The sequence below is a fragment of the Leuciscus leuciscus genome (assembly GCF_965113295.1).
Source record: "Leuciscus leuciscus genome assembly, chromosome: 19".
Lineage (NCBI taxonomy): Eukaryota > Metazoa > Chordata > Actinopteri > Cypriniformes > Leuciscidae > Leuciscus > Leuciscus leuciscus.
In genome coordinates this window covers 17569900-17591067 of record NC_138743.1, presented here as the reverse complement: position 1 = coordinate 17591067, position 21168 = coordinate 17569900, and the positions used below count along the sequence as shown (strand labels likewise).

General features: G+C 37.7%; 1 protein-coding gene across 6 annotated transcripts in view; it reads right to left on the bottom strand.

Moving 5' to 3' along the window:
• Positions 1–21168, bottom strand: part of arid1b (AT-rich interactive domain 1B) — an 80219-nt gene that overhangs the window by 6359 nt on the left and 52692 nt on the right. For 2 of the 6 annotated variants that reach the window (XM_082148432.1, XM_082148430.1), the window contains 8 exons: positions 17069–17411; positions 15873–16013; positions 14040–14167; positions 12984–13090; positions 8300–8440; positions 5165–5374; positions 3055–3268; positions 433–571 (listed from right to left, as the gene is read on the bottom strand). In XM_082148432.1, the coding sequence (XP_082004558.1) occupies positions 433–571; positions 3055–3268; positions 5165–5374; positions 8300–8440; positions 12984–13090; positions 14040–14167; positions 15873–16013; positions 17069–17411 (1423 nt within the window). The remainder of the gene's footprint in view (positions 1–432; positions 572–3054; positions 3269–5164; positions 5375–8299; positions 8441–12983; positions 13091–14039; positions 14168–15872; positions 16014–17068; positions 17412–21168) is intronic. The other 4 variants (XM_082148431.1, XM_082148434.1, XM_082148435.1 and 1 more) reach the window with 4 other exon arrangements.

Below are 21168 nucleotides of genomic sequence, written 5' to 3'. Positions count from 1 at the left end.
ACACCTGGTTTTGTTATAGTTATGGTTTTCTATAGTTATCTGGTTTTCTATAGTTATGGTTTTGTTATTGTTCTTGTTTTCAAATTGGTTTGGAACAGTTTTTGAATAAACAATTGAACTGAAAAATGATTCCTGCCTATCTGTTTGCCTGAGTTTTATTGATCACTGAGATAGCATTGACTTGGAATGGTTGGTTTAATATAAACATTTTAATAACAAAAAAACTTTTTAAATGTAGTCTATAGTTTATCTATATGTGGTAAAATAGTTTATACTTTTGCCATGGAGCTTATCTTGCTACATTTCCCAGGGGGGTTGCTTCAGTGTAGAGAGGCTTCATTTAATGTAGAGTAACTGCTAGCTTAGCTCACTACATTTTCCAAGTGCCCAACACTGACAGACACTAAAATATAATACATCAATTTAGCCCACCTGGCAGTTGGTAGTGGGGTCACCTGTCCATGGGGGGTGGTGGCCGGTGTTGGTGGCTTTAGGTCCCCTGGCATCTCTGTCATGGTGCTGCTGCCTGTAGATTGAGGAGTCTGTGGCCCTTGAAGAGAGCCTGAGTTTGCTGTTGAACAGAGTAGAAAAGGGCTACGTTATGTGAAAGAATTATTGTACGCAAAAATGAGTGTCCTCTATTGATCACTTTCATTTGTTTAGGGAGTGAAAAGTAAGGCTTGGAAACTTTTTTATACACATTTCAATGCTCTCAAACTATTTTACAAAGATGCAATTTTGCGATACGATTTTTAAATGTATTTATAGAATGATAAATGGTGTTCATAACAACATAGTGATTCCCTGAATCAAAATTGTTTCCCACCATCGTGAAACAAAGATCTACATATTACCAAAATTTAAATAATATGAAAGCCTCATTAAAATAAATATTTTATTATTATAATATTCTGATTGTGCTTTAATGGTATTTTACAAATCTACAAGCAAATGACAATGTCCTAATCAGTTCCTCCAAGCTCCAGGGAAAGAAACCCAAATCTTACAATCCCCAGACTGCATTTCCATAATCCAATAACATTTGAATACACTAGTTATTAATTTCCATAGAAATGCAATGGCATAAAAGGACACCGTCCTAATAACGTCTGAAATGTCTACGGTTCAGTTGATGCAAAGTAATAAAACCAATTTGCATTTTCCTCCGCAGCTCAGAGCAGTAAAATGTACTTCAAAAGATTTCAGCGCAGGGAACTAAAAGAATTGGGTTAGAATGAAAAAACGAGGGAATGAAAGAGTGTCTGCTTTACATGTCCTTGATCTGCTGCCAGCCACAAAACCATCTTTCAGCACTGAAAGTAAACAATACATGGTGCTATGCTGTAACACTTCCAGTCTGTGTGACCGCCAATGACCTTACGCATATTCCGGGAGTCGGAGAGGGCGGGAGAAAGAGGGAGAGAGATGGAAAAAAGCGCTGGCTCACTGGTCTGCATTGAGCGAGGGGTCAGGCTGAGGTCACTTTTGTTTTTATCCCACACTCCTCCCCCATTAATCTACTTGGAGGGAATCCCTCCCCTGCTGTTTGACAGCTCTCTCTCTCTCTTTCTCTTTTCCTGTGACGTCATCAGTCATTAGCCTCAGGAAGAGGGGGAACGGGAATCCTTAAGCCAGCAGCTTGGCAGCTCTCTTTCTTTCTCACCCCTTCCGCCCCTCCGTCTCAGTTTGACTCAATCACCTGTCAGATATTTATAGCTCTGTCTAGAGCTGCTCTGAATTCATTATGTGAATTCATTATATATCACATCACATGTGAGTGATGCAGATGAATCTAAGAATTTAATGAAGATTATAGTGGACTCCAATAACATCACTATCACAGCTAAGTAATAGCTAAAAAAATGGAAAAACTTTTAATGAAAAATTGGCCACTAAGTTGCTAGGATGGTTGATATTTGGGTTGTTGTTTTTAATCAGTGAATTGTCCTTCAAGATTACAGTAAGGTTTTCAGTCAAGAAATGACTGAAAAAAAAACAACATTTGTTCACAAATCTAGCTTTTCCATGGATTGCAAGCATGTAGCTTTACATGCGTTTCCACCACAGGAAACCGGGTCTAAATGAAGTTGCAGGTAAAAATGTCCCCCTCAGAAAGTCCCTGCTCACGAGGTAGTACTTTATCAAAGTTCAGGAACTTTCAAGGGTGGGACTTTGGCGCTGAACATGCTGATTGGTTGAGTTCAGGTAATTTCGGTGGAAACGCGGCTTTTGAATGTTCTTCAACAAGATTGTTACTGACAACTTTGATGGGTTAAATGCCTAGAACAAATACTCTACAAAATACTCCCCAATACTCCCATACTCAGCTTTCACATGTAACTTTTTTTTCACTTTCACGTTCTCAAACACTAATGATTGAGTTTCTAATCAAATAATCTCAAACAAAAAGGCTAAATAAAGGGTTACACCTGAATAAACGACATACAGTCAAACCAAAATTTGGTCAGACACCTTCATTTCTCACATTATCAGTTTATTCACTATAGTTTAAAAAATGGTAATAAAATATGTCAAGAACTCAGTTGATATTTCACTGGTTTTGGCCATCCTTCTGTTAGACTGTCTCACAAATGAATTAGGTTAAATAGCTGTCAGCTGTTAAATTTAAGTACACAATTAGATAATACCAATTTAGGTCAACAAATTGCTAAGCAATGATTAATTTTGTACAGTATGTGGCGTAAAAAGTTTGCATTAGCAATTAAAGAAAAAACACTTAAGCAAAACAAGTGTCTGAATAATTTTTGGTCCCAAATTTTTGTGGTACAAACTTTTACTGGTAGTCCACTGTATGAAGAATTTTTGGGTATAATATGTCACAGCTTACTTATTATTCTATCCTCACTTACATAAATTAACTATAGTGTCCTGCACCCACTAGTAGAAAAATATCAAAAAATGTATCTGGTGTCTGAATAATTTTTGGTTTGACTAGTCCATAAAACATGGAGCATAGTGATTTGATGGCTATAAGCCTTCAGTCTACAGTCTAGCAGTCTGTTCTCCCCACAGTAATCCTGTAAAGTTGTTCACCAGGTGAGGGTGGCTGGATCTTCGCCTGCTGTGTCTGCTTCTTGCCATCTCCCATGTTGAACGCATCAGGTGGGGGTTCCTCTCCACGCTCCACCTTGCACTCATAGGCAAACAGGTATTGGATGTACTGCTTCTTGAGGGAGCTGGCAGAGCTGCTGGATGTTCCCACATTCAGGTGGGTGGACAGCTCTCTCCATTTCTTGTTCTTATTTACCTGTTCAAGGAGAGATTTTCAATCAAAACCATTCGAGAAACAATCAATTCACTAAGTGGTTCAACGATCTAAATCTGTGACTGATTTGCACGCCACCCCCAGTTTAGTTTATCTAGGCGCTATATGTGTCTACATTTTTTTATAATTGTTCTTTTTTTAGGGGGGGGGATAAACATACCTATTTCCTATGTAAATGAGGCTCATTATAGAATGCGCAGGATTCACAAACATCATCACTGTTAGCCAGAAATAATTAGCATTGTGCGATTACCGCCCACAGAAAGCTGGCGGTAAACAAAAGCTTTATTTAAAGCAGGGGTCTTTAACAGGGGGTCTGTGGCAGTTCTGCTGGGGGACTTACAAATATTAGTTGATCTCTTTTTTTAAAATAAAAAAAACACAACAACATTTGTTAACCTTAAAGATAAAGCTAGAGAAGCAAAAGTTTAGCTAAATGTTTCATTGTCCCCCTAAATTAAAACGTAATAGTAAATAGTGCATTTAAAATGTACAAGTATGACTAACAGTGTACGTTAATAAAGACTGATTTAATTGCAAGTTAAAGCTATGTTTTTCATAAACTTTTTTTTTTTGTAATACTGGATGAAAGTCTCTTCACATCCTGATAGCAATCAATAATTAAAGTGTTCTTCATCATTCTCATAATTAGTCATTTCGTCATGCTGTAAACAATTTTTTTAGTTCTAACAATAACCGTAAATAAGTTGTTTACGTTCATTATTATTGTACTATTATGTGGTACTCATAGACATGAGGTAATTTGAAAGCGTTTGTTCCACCAACGCGAACAATGGTAACACTAACAATAAGATTTCATTTGTTAACAATAGTTAACTACATTAGTTAACATGAACAGCATTGAATAATTTTAAATTTTCAAAAAACAGCATTTTTAAATCTAAAGTTGTATCTGTTAACATTAATTAATGCATAGTGAACTTGCATGAATAAACAATGAACATTAAAAAAACACCTTATTATATATTAGGTCATGTTAGCTAATGCATTTACTAATATTAACAAATGAGACCTTATTGTAAATTTTGTAAAAATAATAATTCATATTTAAGATTTTAACATATTACATTTGAGATTACATTTAACAGTTATTAAAATATTAAAGATTATTGGAATCACAAAAAAAATCACCTAAATGTAAAAAGAGAAAATGAGCATGCACAGTTAAATATTCAAAATAAGCCAATGTGGTACTTATTCAATGTGCATCAATAATGTAAATATGTTTATGTAGTCCTCGTTACAATGTAATTAGACAAATAAAGTGATATTAAAAAACATGTACTTACTATAGGTTTGCTTCGGGTTAGATTTAGCCTTTGGTTTAGTGTTAGTTGCTTGTAATTATGTATAATTTGCTGTTATTACAATAGTACATACATGTAAAGTGTAACAAGGACAAATTACTAAATACATGTTATTATCTAGACCAGGCTTCAAATGTAACACTCAGTTTTATAAAAATATTAAAAAAATTATCCACCAATGTGGCCTGAAAAAGGTTGAAGACCCCTGATATAAAAGGATGTTTGTGTACTTTGTAACAATCTTGTCAGCGGTAAATTTTTTTGTCTTTTCTGGAATATTGTCTTCCATGAACCTTGTACGAGATCCTAGGCGCAAACCCAATGCAGAGAGCGCATGTGCAAATAAAGAACACCATCAGCAGGTGCAATGTATTCTTAGCCAATTCCCTTCTCTGTTTCTTTGATGTCTGTGATTGATGGTTGAGGCAGATATGAGGAAGAATATGAGAGCTTTCGCCGTTCTTTAACATGCATTTCACAGCTCTGCTCCTTTAAAACCCCAGCACGAACAGACGGCAGCACTCTCACAGAAACCAAAAGAACTGCTCACCATAGCCAAGCCTCCGATTTCTCGAACACAGAGGTAGAGGCGGCACAGATCCAGCGGCTTCTTGCCCACTGAAGGCAGGTTCGGGACCGGCGTGCCCCTCTCCTCCATGAAGGAGATGTAGCGATCCACCCATGCCCTCCTCTCAGGCTCACAGCCCATGTCGTACAGTCGTGTTATCTTCTCATTCGTCATGTTCCCCGTGCTGAGCTTCTGGGGTGGATGGATACAGAACAGAGTGAGATATATATCGCCACCGACACACCCATACTGTGAAGCCCATCGCTCTTTGTCCTGAGTATAAGTGTTATCCACATTACTCAATATGTCCTATTCTGACGGTCTCATGCAAGTAAAGTTCACCATTTAACCATTTCGGACAGGTATGAGTATTGATGCATGGCCAGGGCCGTGCACAAACATTAGAGGGCAGGTGCTCAAGTCTCTCATAATTACTATAAAAAAATTACATTTCATACTTTAGAACATCTTTAAATGATTTGCACATTTAAATAAATATGTCCTCTGTTGGTATTATGCTGGAATTGGTAAATGAGCAAAATCAATGTTGTGCATTACAGACAAAGATTACTATATTTTATGCTATTATTATTTAGATGTATTTACACTGCATTACAGTTGCATGAACAATGTTATGAGATTACTGTTTTAAATCGTAAATATTTTGAATATATATGAAATGTTGGGAAATTTGAAATGGTACACTCTTAATTGTAATGGTGGCGACAGCCAGGATAACAATTAAAATCAAATTAGAAAAACTGACCTAAAGTGTTCGGGCTCCAGACATGGATAAACCTTCAAAACTTCAATAAACCCAAGATAGCTCTAAAAGCCACCGGTTACATACAAAATATTTTTCTCTTCACATCAACAATAAATGCACAAGAAAGGGTTTTTGTGAGGCAAAGAAACATGAATTCACAGATTCGTTCATTTACTCTGAGTTGCGGGGAGACGCAACTTCTTTGTTCGGAACTACTGTCATTGGTTAAATAGAGCAAAAAGTCAAAATTGACATTACTGTGTTAAGAATTTTAAATGAATATTGTTTATTGAACTGTTTTATTAAAATGAATCTCACATTTGCAATCGTGCTGATATTCAGGAAAATAACACTTTTTCTCGTGTGACATTGCCTAGACATATATGGTATAAAAGACAAAAATCTCATACAGGGACAATTCATATCTTAAATTTTGCAGCCATTTTGATTAATTTTGGTGGCATTTCAAACCCTGCACAATGCTATTTTACACCAGACTCGCTTACTTCTTATAAAGCTTAATGGAGGGCTATTGTCTACGTTAGACTGGCACTATGTAGATTGTAATAGTGGTTTAATTTGACAGCAGTGACAAACAACGCAGAAGCTTAGGGTAAAAACGATCATAATCTGGTTGTCACCAGTGAATGCAGGTCAGTGAGACGTGAATGCTGCTCCGCTCGATCTGCGTGGCGGCTTGTGACCACAGATGTAGCAGAGATGCCATGCGGCAAATTTAAATAAAAAATAAATATAAAATGCTAAAAAAAAATTTGCGAAAAGGGCACTTATCAAGTCAGAGAGCAAAAGGGCAGGTGCTTGAGCAGCACTATCTGTGCCTGTGCATGACATGGTTTGCTCAAAAACACTGCTAATACAATGTAAGGTAGATGTACTCAAGTTCAGAGGCCAAGAGGGCCACATTTAAAACACAAAAAAAATTATTGAAATACTTGAAATAAATTTGGAATACTTTCCGATTATGTTTATGCATTTAGGAATCAGAATAAGTTTTACCGGACAAATGTGCTCACGTATTTAAGGAATGTGTTTGTTGTTTGAATTAGTGTTGTCAAAACTAGTGGTACATTTCGATACTGAAATTGTAAAAATGTGATAATATCAGCCTTTCTGTATAGTAGGACACCAAGTATCGACTTTCTGCTTTCAACCGGTACAGTGTTTATCTGTGTTTATATTTGCGCTACTTTTTGGCCACAAATTATAATAAAAATATGAATATTTAGCCACAATGAGTACAAGACTGTGACTGGAGTTACTATTTTACTGTAAACACAGCGAAATGTTAAAAACTTTAAACAGATTTAAAGGGTTAGTTCACCCAAGAAAGTCCCCCTCATGATACTTTATGTAACACTGTAGCTTGCCATTTTGTTCGAGTTACCAGTTGCCACGAATCACAAAACCAAGAACTTACTTTCTCATTAAAACTTTTGTGAAAAGCTGATTTGCCATGTACAAGTTAGCTGTGAACTCTTCCCCAATCCCTCTTCTTAAATATGTTTTAATAAGGATTTTTTTTTTTTTTTTTTTTTTTTACAGTGGTGTTCGCTGTCAAACGCAAAATTAATTGAGTTTGAATTATTTAAATTTAAACACTTTGGCACTATTACACAAAAAAAACGCTACCTGTGTTGGAAAATAGCTAATTACTGAAATATTTGTAGCTCAGCAGTTCTCAAAATAGAGTAGCTTTTCCAGTGACAAGCTACTTTCTCTCAATTGTTGTCACATTATATTGACAGCCATGCAATAATTAAATCAAGATGTAATAAACTGTCCCGTACCCTCATATGTAGCATTGCAAAGTCTGGTTTGCTGCAGTCAATCAGTTTGCTTATTTATTTCTTGAACCAACAGCTGATGGTTTTTGTGCCTTTTTATGGCAAAATTTTTATTGTTTATAATGTTATTACCTAATAATGCCTAATATAATGCTGTTACCTAAATTAATATTTTCAACCATTCAAAAATAAAATAAAAATCTGGGCCAGAAAAATACTAGTCTGATTAAAGTATAATTTATATCATTGTATATATTTAAAAACATCCTTATGTAGTTTCAATGCAGTAGCTTGTAGTTGATTCTTATGAGCAGCTTAGCAAGAGACAGTTTTAAAGTCGCTTCCCCAACACAGAATATAACTGAAAAGAAACTGGGGAAAGTATAACAATCTTGTGGTAGAGTGTCATAATGAGAAAGTCTAATTACATTATATCTGCGGTCAAAACAGCTCACACCATCAAACAGGAGACCTAAATAACCACAGAAAGAAGAAAGAGAAGCAGGAAAATAAAGAGAAGAGAGTAAAAGTGCATGAGGCACTTACAGGGCTGCTGGGGTTCTTTGGCCAGGCAGGGCTGCTAATGCTATCGCTGTCGTCCCCCTGATAAGAGGACAGACTAGCTGGGCTGGGGGACAGAGGGGAAGGGGTGGGAGGCTGGGACACACACTGAGAACCGTAGTTGTCCTGTGATGGGAGAACACATAGGGAAGAAAGAGAAACCCACACACATGGTGAATGGTGAGAGACAGCTTTCAAATCACCTTTACTTCTTGTCCACCGAAACGATGCGCAATACTCTCCCAGAACTGGCCCATGTTTTTTTTACTAAGAAGTAATTTGCAAAGTCATTTGAATCAGCTTTATGCCATCGCAAACTAGCTTTGAAGTTATATAAACGAATAAAGATTTGCAGGGAATGTACAGATTACACAAGCAAGTGGGAATTGGTGGTAGGTAATCACAGCTGTGCTGATAATCAGACCAAAAGCATGATTTCAAGTGGGATCCTGGTTTTATACAAAGATTCAATAAATAAGAAGTTTAAGGATTAGTTCACTTCAGAATTAAAATGTCCTGATAATTTACTCGCCCTCATGTCATCCATGATAATCATGTCTGTCTTTTTTCAGTTGAAAAGAAATTAAGGTTTTTGAGCAAAACATTCCAGGATTGTTCTCGATATAGTGGACTTCACCGGGAATCAATGAGTTGAAGGTCCAAATTGCAGTTTCAGTGCAGCTTCAAATGACTCTACACGATCTTATAAGGGTCTTATCTAGAGAAACCATCGGTCATTTTATAATAAAAAAATAAACATTTAAATACTTTTTAACCACAAATGCTTGTCTTGCACTAGCTGTGATGCGCCACACATTACGCCCTAACGTTGAAAGGTTACGCATGTTCCAGTTCAAAAATGTAGTGTAGGGTGAAAAACTCTGTCTCATTTTCTCCTCCAACTTCAAAATCATCCGACATAGTTTCGTTTACCTTTTATTTTTTTTGTAAAGGGTGTTTGACTTTGTTTTTGCACGTTCGCTTTGTAAACACTAGGTCGGTACTTACAAGCATGTTTCGCCTAACGTGACCTTTCAACGTGATGGCATAATGTGTGGCGCATCACAGCGAGTGCAAGACGAGCATTTGTGGTTAAAAAGTATATAAATGTTTATTTCTTTTATAAAATGATAAAGATAAAACCTAGATAAAACCCTTATTCCTCGGCTGGGATCGTGTAGAGTCATTTGAAGTAATATACCGGCAGACACGACTAACCGGTAGGAATTTGTCAACCGGTAGAGATTTTGGACTATCGTATCTTATCGCGGTCATGCTCACATGAAGTTGCTGTGCTACACAGTCTAAAGCTTATTGTTTGCAGGCGTTCTTAAGTTTTGGGGTTTAAAAACAAGTGATTTTAAAACCTTGAAGCGTCCTAAGCAATGAAAGACAACTCATTTCGCTATATGCACGTGCTGTCAGAAAGACTGTTTCTCAGCGCTGTCAAACTGAGTGCTTTTTGCCAACTAATTGGGCTTAAACGGTTAAATACACATACTTGTGAGTCAAAAAAAATAAATAATAATAATTGGACAACTGTTGTTGTGCGAATGAGCAGGCCGGAGCGTGTTGAGGGTTTTCTGTTAGAACGGTGTCGTGTAAGCGGCTCCTAAGTTAGTAACTAATGATCTCTGCAACGGAAGTGAACCAATCAATCAAAACTAACTTTAGCTGGACAATAACTTTATTCTAGAGCTGCTGTAAAGCCTAAACAATCTGTTATGGTAATTTCCTATTATCACCATAAAGCTGCTTTGAAACAATCCATATTGTTAAAAGCACTATATAAATGAAGGTGACTTGACTTGACTTGACAAAGTGACCATGCATTTGATAGTGAACACAGTCATTTATGTCTTAATTGAACGTAAACAGTTGAGAAAGAAAACGCATGAGTATATTGGATCCATGCAGTCGTTCTTAAAGTGACAGCATCCAAATATACCTGCTGTCGTTATTAATGTTAATCAAACAACAAAAAAGAGAAAATATCTCATTGCTCTTGACTGTGTCAAGGACTAAACGTGGTTTAAACTAGTGTGTCAAATGCAAACACAAGCATTAACACAATTAACAATCGACAACTGAAGGAATAACAGAGCAAACTTAAACACTGGCTAAATGAGGGGGAAAAAATGAAAAACACCAGTGATAATTACATGAATGTCCATGACAGCAAATGAGACACTGAAACAAGGAACACAATAACTACTGAATACAAAAGTCCATAAAAACACACAACTGAATATCTGTAACATACTGAATCACTTTTGTAACTTTAATAAGAATACATGTATATTTAATTTACACAGTGAAGACTATGCAGTGGTTTTTTTTTTTAATACATTTCATTATAGAATTTATTTCTTATTTCTAGTGCTTGGAAGTTTTTCCAGATTGGTCTATTTCATTTGTGTCGTTCTTCTATTGTAGCTTGTTTTCCTTTATGCTATAATTAGTTTCTTTGTTCTTTCTGTATCACCGTTTATTTGTCTTCAGTGTCTAACCTGATTGATTGCAGACTATTTATCATATATATTAACACCCTCCCGTCTCTCTACATTATGAAAACAGGTAAGACAAAAAAAATTCTCAAAAAATGAAACCGTGAAATTCCTTATAGTAATTCCAATAATTGCAAATTACATGAATGTTCTTTTTCTATTAAAACAACAGCAAATTTAGTTACCACAAACAATATAGTCGAGATTCATGTTGGATTTATTAGTTCATCACAGAGAAGGCAGTATGTAATATTTTGTGTCCTCTTTTTTTTCCGACAAAAATAAAGAGAGATTTTGGTAAAGTTTTATTTTTTAATTACATTTTAGTCTCGTCTTTTTTCGTCAACGATATCGCATGTTGATATAGTAACAGTTATCGTTAAATTACCTCGGCGTTGTCTCGTCATCGGAAAAAGCTCGTTAAAGAAATTAACACTAATCAGCAGGGGTACTGGCACCCTGTCAGTGGAATAGGATAGCTTGATCTACAATAGGTCGAAAACATTCTCCAGAAATTCACGGTCCAAAAAACCTTCCATGCAAAGCCTACTGTCTTTATCATGAGAAACATTCAGAAAGTTTGGCAAAAAACTGGCAAACTTTGTGTATAACACTTCAAATCTTTGTCTGACACACTCTTTTTGTACTCTGGCTCTTGTTCTGGCTGAAGTTGGCACCACTCTGAGCTGGACTCAATTCATACCTTTCAAGTAGCTCTGTGTTATATTGCATGACTTGTTATACTTGTTACAGGATTACACACACACACACACACACACACACACACACACACACACACACACACACACACACACACACACACACACACACACACACACACACATACACAGAAAGTCAGCAGAAATAGGGAGAGCAACACAACACAGCTTGTAACACAGCCAGCTGGACAAGACATAAAGGTTAACGTTTGAAGGCACTTTTGTTAGTTGTGAAGTTTTCTACACGTTAAATTAAAAAGCCGTGCTCTACTGCCGACTGATGCCATGAGGTGAAAAAAAGTACAAAGATTATCATGAGCTAGCAAGAAAACAAAGGAAATTTTTTGAGAATTATTTAAAGTGACATAACTACTTCCCCCTCTGATCAGTAAGGGGACAAAACAAAACATCACATCGAATTACAAATAAAAAAAATACAAAAAATGACACATAAGCAAGAATGGAAAGATGAGTTCAGAGAGAGAATGCTCTGCTACTGCGCCATATCTCAGCCAATCAAATGAAAGCTGAACTTAATGACACAATGAAGTTCTGATGAAAGTAAGGGCAATGACTGAGAAAGAACAAGTTAACACAAGAAAGATTTGAAGCAAGGTCTTCCAAGAGCTTAGATGTGCGCTCATTAGGACACATGAGAGAATTATATTCCTTGGGTTATTGAATAACACAGTGAAATTGAACAATATTCAAGAACAACATACTTTCAGTATTCAGTTTAGGGAGTGTAAACAACAGAATGATAAACTAGAAGAGCTACAAGCAGTAGGATGTAAATATTTACCATGACAACAATTTGATTACGACTGGCAAATTATTTGGGGAAAAAAGTAAATTTGATCAAAATCTGATTCTATTTCAATGCTCTGATGCAAACTGTAGTTATTTAAAACAATATGTTAAAGTTTCATTTTCGGGCAGTGCTCCACTGAACATGTCTGTGCTGGAAGCAAATTGGTGATCTAGATTTGGTGGATTTGGTAATGGGTATTATTATAATAATCAGGCTATAACCAATTATTAAATTCCATAATTATGGTGTTTAATTTTCACTCTCACACCGTGTCCCAAGTACAATGCAAGATTCCAGCAGCAAAAAATAGATGAAAGTTAAAATGCAAGTTAAAACACAATCACAGCCAAAGATGTTTAATTTACAAGAATGTGAAGCAGGAGATTGAACCAATGACATTTCAAAGTGAACTAAGACTTTTATCACTGGTTAGGACACGGTGTCAGACCAATGCACTCATTTTTACACCTTTACTGAGCAGATATTAACAAAGTTATGGTTGAAGCAAAGGTCAGAGACCTTGTTTGTAGGCTGTAACAGAGAAGGTTTTGGAGTAATGTTACCATTTACAGGGATTTAGAGTTTTCTGTTAGCATCTTCAATGAGTCAGAGAGAGAAAGATGTCTTCATACCTTTGGCTTAGGGGGATCTGTGGCGGGTGTACTGCCCTCCTCCTTGTGATCAGCTCTCTGTTTGGGATCGGTGGGCATCATGGTGTCCCCTGAGCCTGTCATTGGCCCTACAGGAAATTCAGACCCTTAGACCTCACCTTGCCAAACATCTGATCACACCCTCCAAACAAAGGTATATATTCAAACTAGTCAAGTAATAACTTTGTACTGAAAGAAAAATACTGCATTAAACTCCGGCTTTATTGAATATTCTCAATATACACCACCATTCAACAATTTGGGGTCAGTAAGATCCCAGTAAGATAAGAGTAAAAAAAATAAAAATAATAATAATTTAAAGAAATACTTTTATTCAGCAAGGAAGCTACACGATAAACCGTATTTTAATCGTGATCCCAATTTCTGCTTCTCTCGATTAATTAAAGTCCCCCTGTGGTGAAAATCCATCTTTTAATGTTGTTTATATGTCTATGTGGTGTTTTTAATATGCTTTAAGTCAACACCATTGCTGAGTATTTTCTCTTTAAAACTGCAGTGAACCAAAAACAGTCTTAAAAACGCGGTTTGAAATTGCTGGTGTTTCTGACATCACAAACTACCTTGTAACCAATCAGATCAACGTGTGATCGTCAACGAGTGGATCTCTGAGCTGGTGTGAGTGAGTGGAGGCGGGACTCATTTGCATATTCATAGAACCGCGTACACTAAATGAGGCAAGGGTAGAGTTACATTCAAGCTATTTTAAGGCATGAATAAAACAATTTTTTAAGGAAAAAAATTTCTAATATGTCATTTTGGTGATCAAAGATAAGTTTTAAGTGATGAAATTATTGACTACAGGGGGACTTTAAGCATAATCGTCTGCAGTATTTGCCCGCTGATTATTTATCCTAAAAACATTTCCTTTTTATTTTACATTTGCGTTGGTATGGTAATGAGTTTGCACAAGTTTTCATGCATTAAAACATTTGGAACATTTCTTGCATTAAATATTTGGAATCTTGGAATCTTGTCGCATTGAAACACTGAGACATCAATGAAAACTCTCACGCTTACCGGTGGGCATTGTGTTGTAGGAGGGTCCTTGAGGGGTCATCCTGGCTGAGCTGTTGCTCGGTGGATGGTTGTAGGGGCCTCCAGGAGCCATTCCAAGCATGTGGGACCCAGCCTGGTACCCGCTTGGCCTATGGATAACAGGACACAAACATAAGGACACAGGCATTTATAAAGAGCCTGTTTAAGATGTGAAGATTTCAATGATAAGTTGTTAGTACACTTATTTTCTTTTCTTCTTTACTTCTAATAGCTGGCAAGCAACAAATATGCAGGGACAGTAGAGAGGGTTAAGACATTCAGGATTAATACACAAAGGAAAAGGAAGTGCTGTTGCTTTGTGCTGTGTTGTTTGTAGTCCATATTACACTTTAAGTCTTAAATGAGGTACAATCTACAATCCATTGGTCAAAGTTGTACACTGCTGCTACCAAAACAACCAACAATTTTGCGAATCACACCTCGACTCGAACTAGAAACTGCACTAGGGCTACCCAATTATTAATTAGAATAATATAGCCTTATGAGATTATTAAAATGGCTGTGACACCATGCACACGTAGGGCCAAGATAAACAGTTTTTACACTTGATTAATTTCTGTCTCAACAAAATGTCCACTTTTAAATCCAGAAACAGAAAATAAGTGAGCGAAACATGCTTAGTTTGGAGACCAAAGGCATTGTTATAATTTGAAGTATTTACACACCCTGTTGAACATGAGAGCTGCTGTTTCAATATGCCTTTTAGCCTTTAAAAGCAGAAATGAAAAGTTAAATGTTTATGTCAGCACTTGCAATATTTGTAGAAGTAATTGCAATATGATTTGTTTTAAGGTGTAGTAAGCAGTTATAAAAAAAAGAAGTTAATCTGATCAGAAAAAAAAAACCTCTTTGATTATATCTTAAAGGACAAGTTCACAAAACTGAATCCATGTTTCTCCAAACCCATATCCTGTTACATTTTTTCATGGAACACAAGTAGAATTGGTAACACTTTATTTTAGTGTCCCTGTCCCTGTTAAACTTCGTATATATACTTAATTATGACAGCATATTATGCATAATCACAAGCAACTAACCCTAACCCAAAGCTTATTATATAATAGCACATGTAGTTAATTAATATTACTCTGTATTCTTTGTATAATTACACTGTAACAAAGTGTAAAAAGTCTTAAAATAAAGTGAAACTGTATAATTGTATGTAGCAGAATCTTCACACAGATTTTCTCCAGTATATTCCAAGTTTTGTGAAAAACCTCACATAAGTAACAGACCAAAATATAAGTCATTATTCACTGAAAATATTCCCTTCTACTATAGTTTCTCAACATGTGATAATCAATGCGGTATTGCTTGTCAATGCGTCAATTTTAAATCTGAATGTAAACCGTTGTTATTTTAATGGAAAAAAGCTGCGTTAACATTCTTCAAAAATTCACCTTTTGCGTTCCACAGAAGAAGAAAAAACAGTTTACAGATTTTGGAAAAGACAAGTATTAGTACATAAAGAACAATATATATATTTTTATTCTTGGGTGAACGATTCCTTTAAAACTTTTTAGTCTTCCACTCCACTTTATCTCTGAGCTATACAAGCTGCTGCTTCAGTTCTCCAATCTACAGAACATTTTGCTGTTTTCTCCAGAGGATTCTTCTCCTGTCTTTGTGAAAGCTATATGATTAGTCTTCTTAAATTCTCAGAATAAAACATAGCCGTGGTGGAGAAGAAAGGAGAAGCTAATGCATAGCACTTGGCTTGTGCCGTTTCTAGCGGATGCGAGCAGACTCAAGCAGAGTGAAGCCATCCAGCCAGGGGTCCAATCTTAAACCTACCCAAACAGCTCAGTGTGAGGCTGGCCCTGGCCTTGCGCAGGACTGTAGTGAGAGTGATGGGGGTGAGGGATAGGGAAGGAGGCTGGCCGCCCCCCAGGCCCAGACAGGCCGGGGTACACAGGGGACCTGCCAAAGGGAGGCCTGAAGCAGGGGGAAGAGCATAAAGGTCTCCTTGGTGCCTGTTCACTTTCAATACAAATGAAAACTCAAAGGTGCACTGAATAATATCATGTTTGGCCCTGTCCCAAATCCTGCCCTTAGCATAATTTGGTGACATCAAATCGGCACTGACTGTCCAGTAGAGGCCAACCAGTGAGGGATATGCAAAATGACAAATTGAGGGAGCATAAAAGTTACAAAGCAGTACCGTTCTGAATCATAAATGCTTCTGGAGGGTATAGGGAATATGACTAAATAAATATCTATCTGAATAAATGGCATTAACAGCACTCGACCACACACATTTGCTGTTCTCTCTCCTCTCTTGCCTCACATGAGAACGCGTTCCCCTTATTGAATCACAGGAAAACAAATAAAAGGGGTTATCAATATTAACAACATCCAGTGAAAAGGTGGTGAATGCTATTGTAAATTAAATGATTGAATATGCAGTATTTAGGCATTTTAAGCTCCATGAGCAGAGAGCTTGCATAATTGGTTATGACAGAGCTCCTGATAAAAGCAGAATCGGTATCAATCGGCAATAAATTGGTATTGGCAATAAGAATCTATTTGGAGCGCTACTAATAATTTATTTATTTTTTTAAAATTACAAATTAAAAGAAAAATAGGTTTTTTTCATTAATGCCAGATTTCCCCAACTGGAATTGAATTGGATTTAATTTGTTTTTAACTCAGGGATTATTTTGTAACCTTAAAGGGGTTGTTTACCCCAAAATAAAACCTGTATGACTGTATTTCCTCTGTGAAATATTTTAAGAAATGTCTCAGTTATTTTTGTTGTACATACAATGGAAGTCAATAGTAACCAAATCTGTTTGGCTACCAAGATCATTCAAAATATCTTTTTTTGTGCTCCGCAGAAGATAATAAGTCATACAGGTTTTGTAATGGCAATTTTCATTTTTGGGTGAACTATCCATTTAATTATGGATGAAATCTAGACCAAACATGACCAAAACATCTTGTTCTAGTGAAGCAAAAAGGCAGTTAAAATGAATGAAGGCTCTTATTACCTGGCCTGGCCCGAGGGGACTGGGTTCTGCTGGGCAGATGCAGGGCTACTCTCATGGGGTTTGCGGCTGACGTTGAGAGGAGGTGGGCCCATCCCTGGGCCAGCCGACTGAGGCATGTTGGGAGAGGTCGGAGCCACACTGCTGGAGCCTGCGGTGTAAGGCCGGCCACCGGCTGCATGCCCTGGTCCTCGAGCCGTAGTCATAGAGCCACAGGGTTGCCCTGGACCCTGCCCATGCATTGGACTGCTGGCATTCATGCCAAGACTGTTGCTCATGCCAGGGCCGGGGCCACTGTAGTTGGCACCTGGTGCTCCGCCATAGTTAGGAGGCCGTGGGTAATTACCTGGAGATAAACCAGACAGTTTTTATGTAAAAGTCCTAATACCATCAAGTACATCTCAGGAAATATAAAAGAAAAAATGCAATGCATGACCTTGATGCAAAACACATCTTAAGAGCTCTGCACTCTTTTGATAACATTCCATATTCGCTTCCTATAGGTGTTTTTTTAAATGCAAAAAAATAGGTTGTGTGTGTTTCCAAACTGAGTGCTATTGCTGTGCTGAATTTACAGTTACCTTTCCCTTCTCTTATTCTTACAGACAACCAAGCAATCGTATTCACAATGTGCTTCAGTAATGTTATCAATCTTGGCTTTGGTCAATTTCAAATTTTGGATCCCTAATGAATGGCAATCATTTTACTGGATTTTTTCTTTGATGCACTGGATGCCAACATGGGAACACGGACGGAAGCCACAATTTTAACATAAAAATTGCTTAAATATCAGGTTGCTTTTCACCAAACCTGATCGGAACACTTAAGCGAGCCCTATGCAATGTTTTGCTCACACTCTTGGGAGCTTCATTAACGGCAAAGTGATTCACAATGTAATAGATATTCATGAAATTATACAGATGGAATAATTTCATTAGGATTGGAATGACATGAGGATGTGTAAATAACAGATTTTTTGGGTCCATTTTCTCTTCTCTTTGAAGTCTAAATTCTGCATACATCATTCTTTTCTTTCTCTGTTCCTACTCAGGAAGTCAAATGATCAGATCTTTGAGGGAGAGTATTGGAAGCCAGTGAAGGCTGGACACATTTCAGCCAAATTGACATTCTTCAAAACTAGTGTGGGACCAAAGCCCCAGCAAGCCATCAGAGAGCCCGTTGTTAATGAAGTATGTCTCCTCATGACATGTTTCAAGATCAACAGTCTGAGGACATTCAACCTGGCACCCACTGGACGCCAAGTTTCTCTCGTCAAGTTTCTCAGGGGACGAGACATCATGTCCACCACGTGGAGTTCCGTCTAATATGCTGATGTGCATAATGGGTATAAATTTAATCGTGCCCAGATCGCTGCTTGGCAGGAGGAGCTTGCCAAGCAATGTTTCAGTCACAATTAGAACTGGGATTTCCATTCCTCAAGCTGTCGAAACATTGAGATCTCTGGCTCATTCAGGTTTCAAGAGTTCCCTGTGGAAATCAGAGAGTCTTGGCATGTTTTACACTTTCCCAGTGTAAAAAAAGGGGAGCTAAAAATGTATTCCAAAATCACATTAAACAGGTTGAGGGGAAAGGAAGGGGGATGCTGGCTTTTTGCCCCTGTTCTGTAGTTACACTGAGACCCTTAACAAGCTCCTTCACGGTGGGGAGGACGGACACTCCAGTCTGCAAGGATGTAGAAGTGGACCTGGAGCAATGCCAATTACACAGAAATGCCGTACTGCTGTCAGACACTCTGCGGTGACTTTCCTCCAGCCCTGTTAATCCCAACATTCCCTCAGGTGAAAAAGAGGGAAAGATGCCATGAATCTGAAGGATACAGGCGGATGCCCTTCTGACAGTGCCGTGAGCGATGCATAGATGACAGAGGGTTTGGGACATGGCAACACAATTTGATGCCTACTGTGAGCTACAAAGATGTGCATCTCACCTTGTTTTAAAGACCCATGTTTCTGTAATTCAGCTACACAAAATGCCAAAGCTTGTTCTGACACAACAGGACTTCCCACTTTCCCTGCCTTCAACTCAATTCACATCAACAACTAAGCTTCGAGTCAATGACAATTCACTATTTAAAAGGGAATGTTTAATGGAAAGGGGGATTTTCCTTGAATCTCTGCAGATCAAATACACTTTAAAATCCATAAGCCCAGCCTAATGCTAAAATGCTTTTAATTTACAATTTGCAATCCATACCTCGTAATGACAAAGCAAAAACTAGATTTGTGCTAACTTTACAAATGTAATAAAAAAGAAAATAAAAAACTGAAATATCACACTGACTAAAGTATTCAAATCATGTGCTATGAAAATTTTACTTGGGTACATCACATTTCTCCAGATCATCTTTGAGGATGTATCTACCCTCTGATTGAAGTCCACCTGTGACAAATTCATTCGATGGGACATGATTTGGAAAGGCACACACCTGTATGTGTATATATATGTCATATAAACTGACAAGACTGTGTTGAGGCACAGATCTGGGGAAGGCTACAAATAATTCTGCTGTATTAAAGGGTTCTTTAATTTTTCAAAATTTTCTTAATTAAATAATCTTCCTAAAGCTTGCAGCCCAGCCAAACTGTGCAATCGGGGAGAAGGACCTTGGTGACCAAGAAACTGATGGTCACTCTGATTGAGACAGGAGAAAGACAACCATCACTACACCAATATGCTTGGAATTTGCAAAAAGGACACCTAAAAGACTGTGAGAAACAAGATTCTCTGGTCTGATGAATCTCGATTACAAGCGTCATGTCTGGAGGAAACCAGGCACCACTCAACCTAGGCAATACCATTCCAACCACAGTGGTTGTAGTATCATGCTAAGAGGGTGTTCATGAGTGGCAGGGACTGGGGGAATGGTCAGGGTAAAAGGAAAGCTAAACACAACAAAATACAAAAGATATCTTTAAGAGTCCTAAGGAGCACAGATGGGTCAAAGGTTCACCTTCCAGCAAGGCAATGACCCTAAGCACACAGCCAAGACATGCAAGAGTGGCTTAGGAGCAACTCTGTAAATGTCTGGCCCAGCCAGATCCCGGACTTGAACGTTCCCCATCCAACTTAAGAGCGTTTAAGAGGATCTTCAGGGAAGAATGACAGAAAATCCCTCAAATCCAGGTGTCTTGAGGCTTAAGTGCATTAAGGGTCTGAATACTTGCAATGAATACAATGCAATGTGATATGTCAGGTTTTTCTTTGTAATACATTTTCAGTTATCACAAATCTGGGTTTAACCTTGTCATTATGGTAGTATGGAGTGTAGAATGTTGTGATAAAAATGAAGGAGTCTGAATACTTTCTGAATGCACTGTATGACTGCCAATGTTTACACCAGCTGATTTTTCAGCAGATTTTCAATCATAATCCTCATTTACATAGTTGATGGAGAATCGGCTCTCAGCAGGGGAGCCTTAACAGCCGCAGTGACTCAACTCCCTGCTGAGTTAATGGACTTACTGACTAGAAATCAACTTCTGTTTCGGTTGAAATGATCGTTCAGTCGGTGGGGTGATCATTTGGCCATGGCAGTGACCAATGAGCCTCTGAAGAAGCAACAATATATTGTCCTGCTTGAGTCTGAGAGAGAAACTGTTGTCAACAAACTGTCAACAAGTAACAATCAGTTGTCCTGCTTCTTGGAGAGAAAACTCAAAGGGTGTCATCCCTCTGCCATTTCTAATCGCAGTGTGTGACAGACCTCCAACAGAAGAGGGCGAGATTTCATCAAATACAGTCGGCAGGTGAGACAACCCTGACCAAAATCTAGTTGTTTTGGGTTGGCTAGTGAGACGTTGTCTTTACACATCAACCCACTATTCAACAAAATGAGTGTCCCTGATGAATGTAAGTGTGACTTACATAAGTCAGTTTCATATGTGAACAGGTTAGCCAAAATTATTTATGTAAGATGGGGGTCCACATATCCATCCATTTTCCAAACTGCTTGTCCTATTGGGGTTGTGGTGATGCTGAACTCTACCCCAGTGTCTTGGGTCATAAGCAGGGTAACACCCTGGATGGATGGCCAGTTCATCACAGGGCTTACACACATGCTTTCACACCTATAGACAACTTAG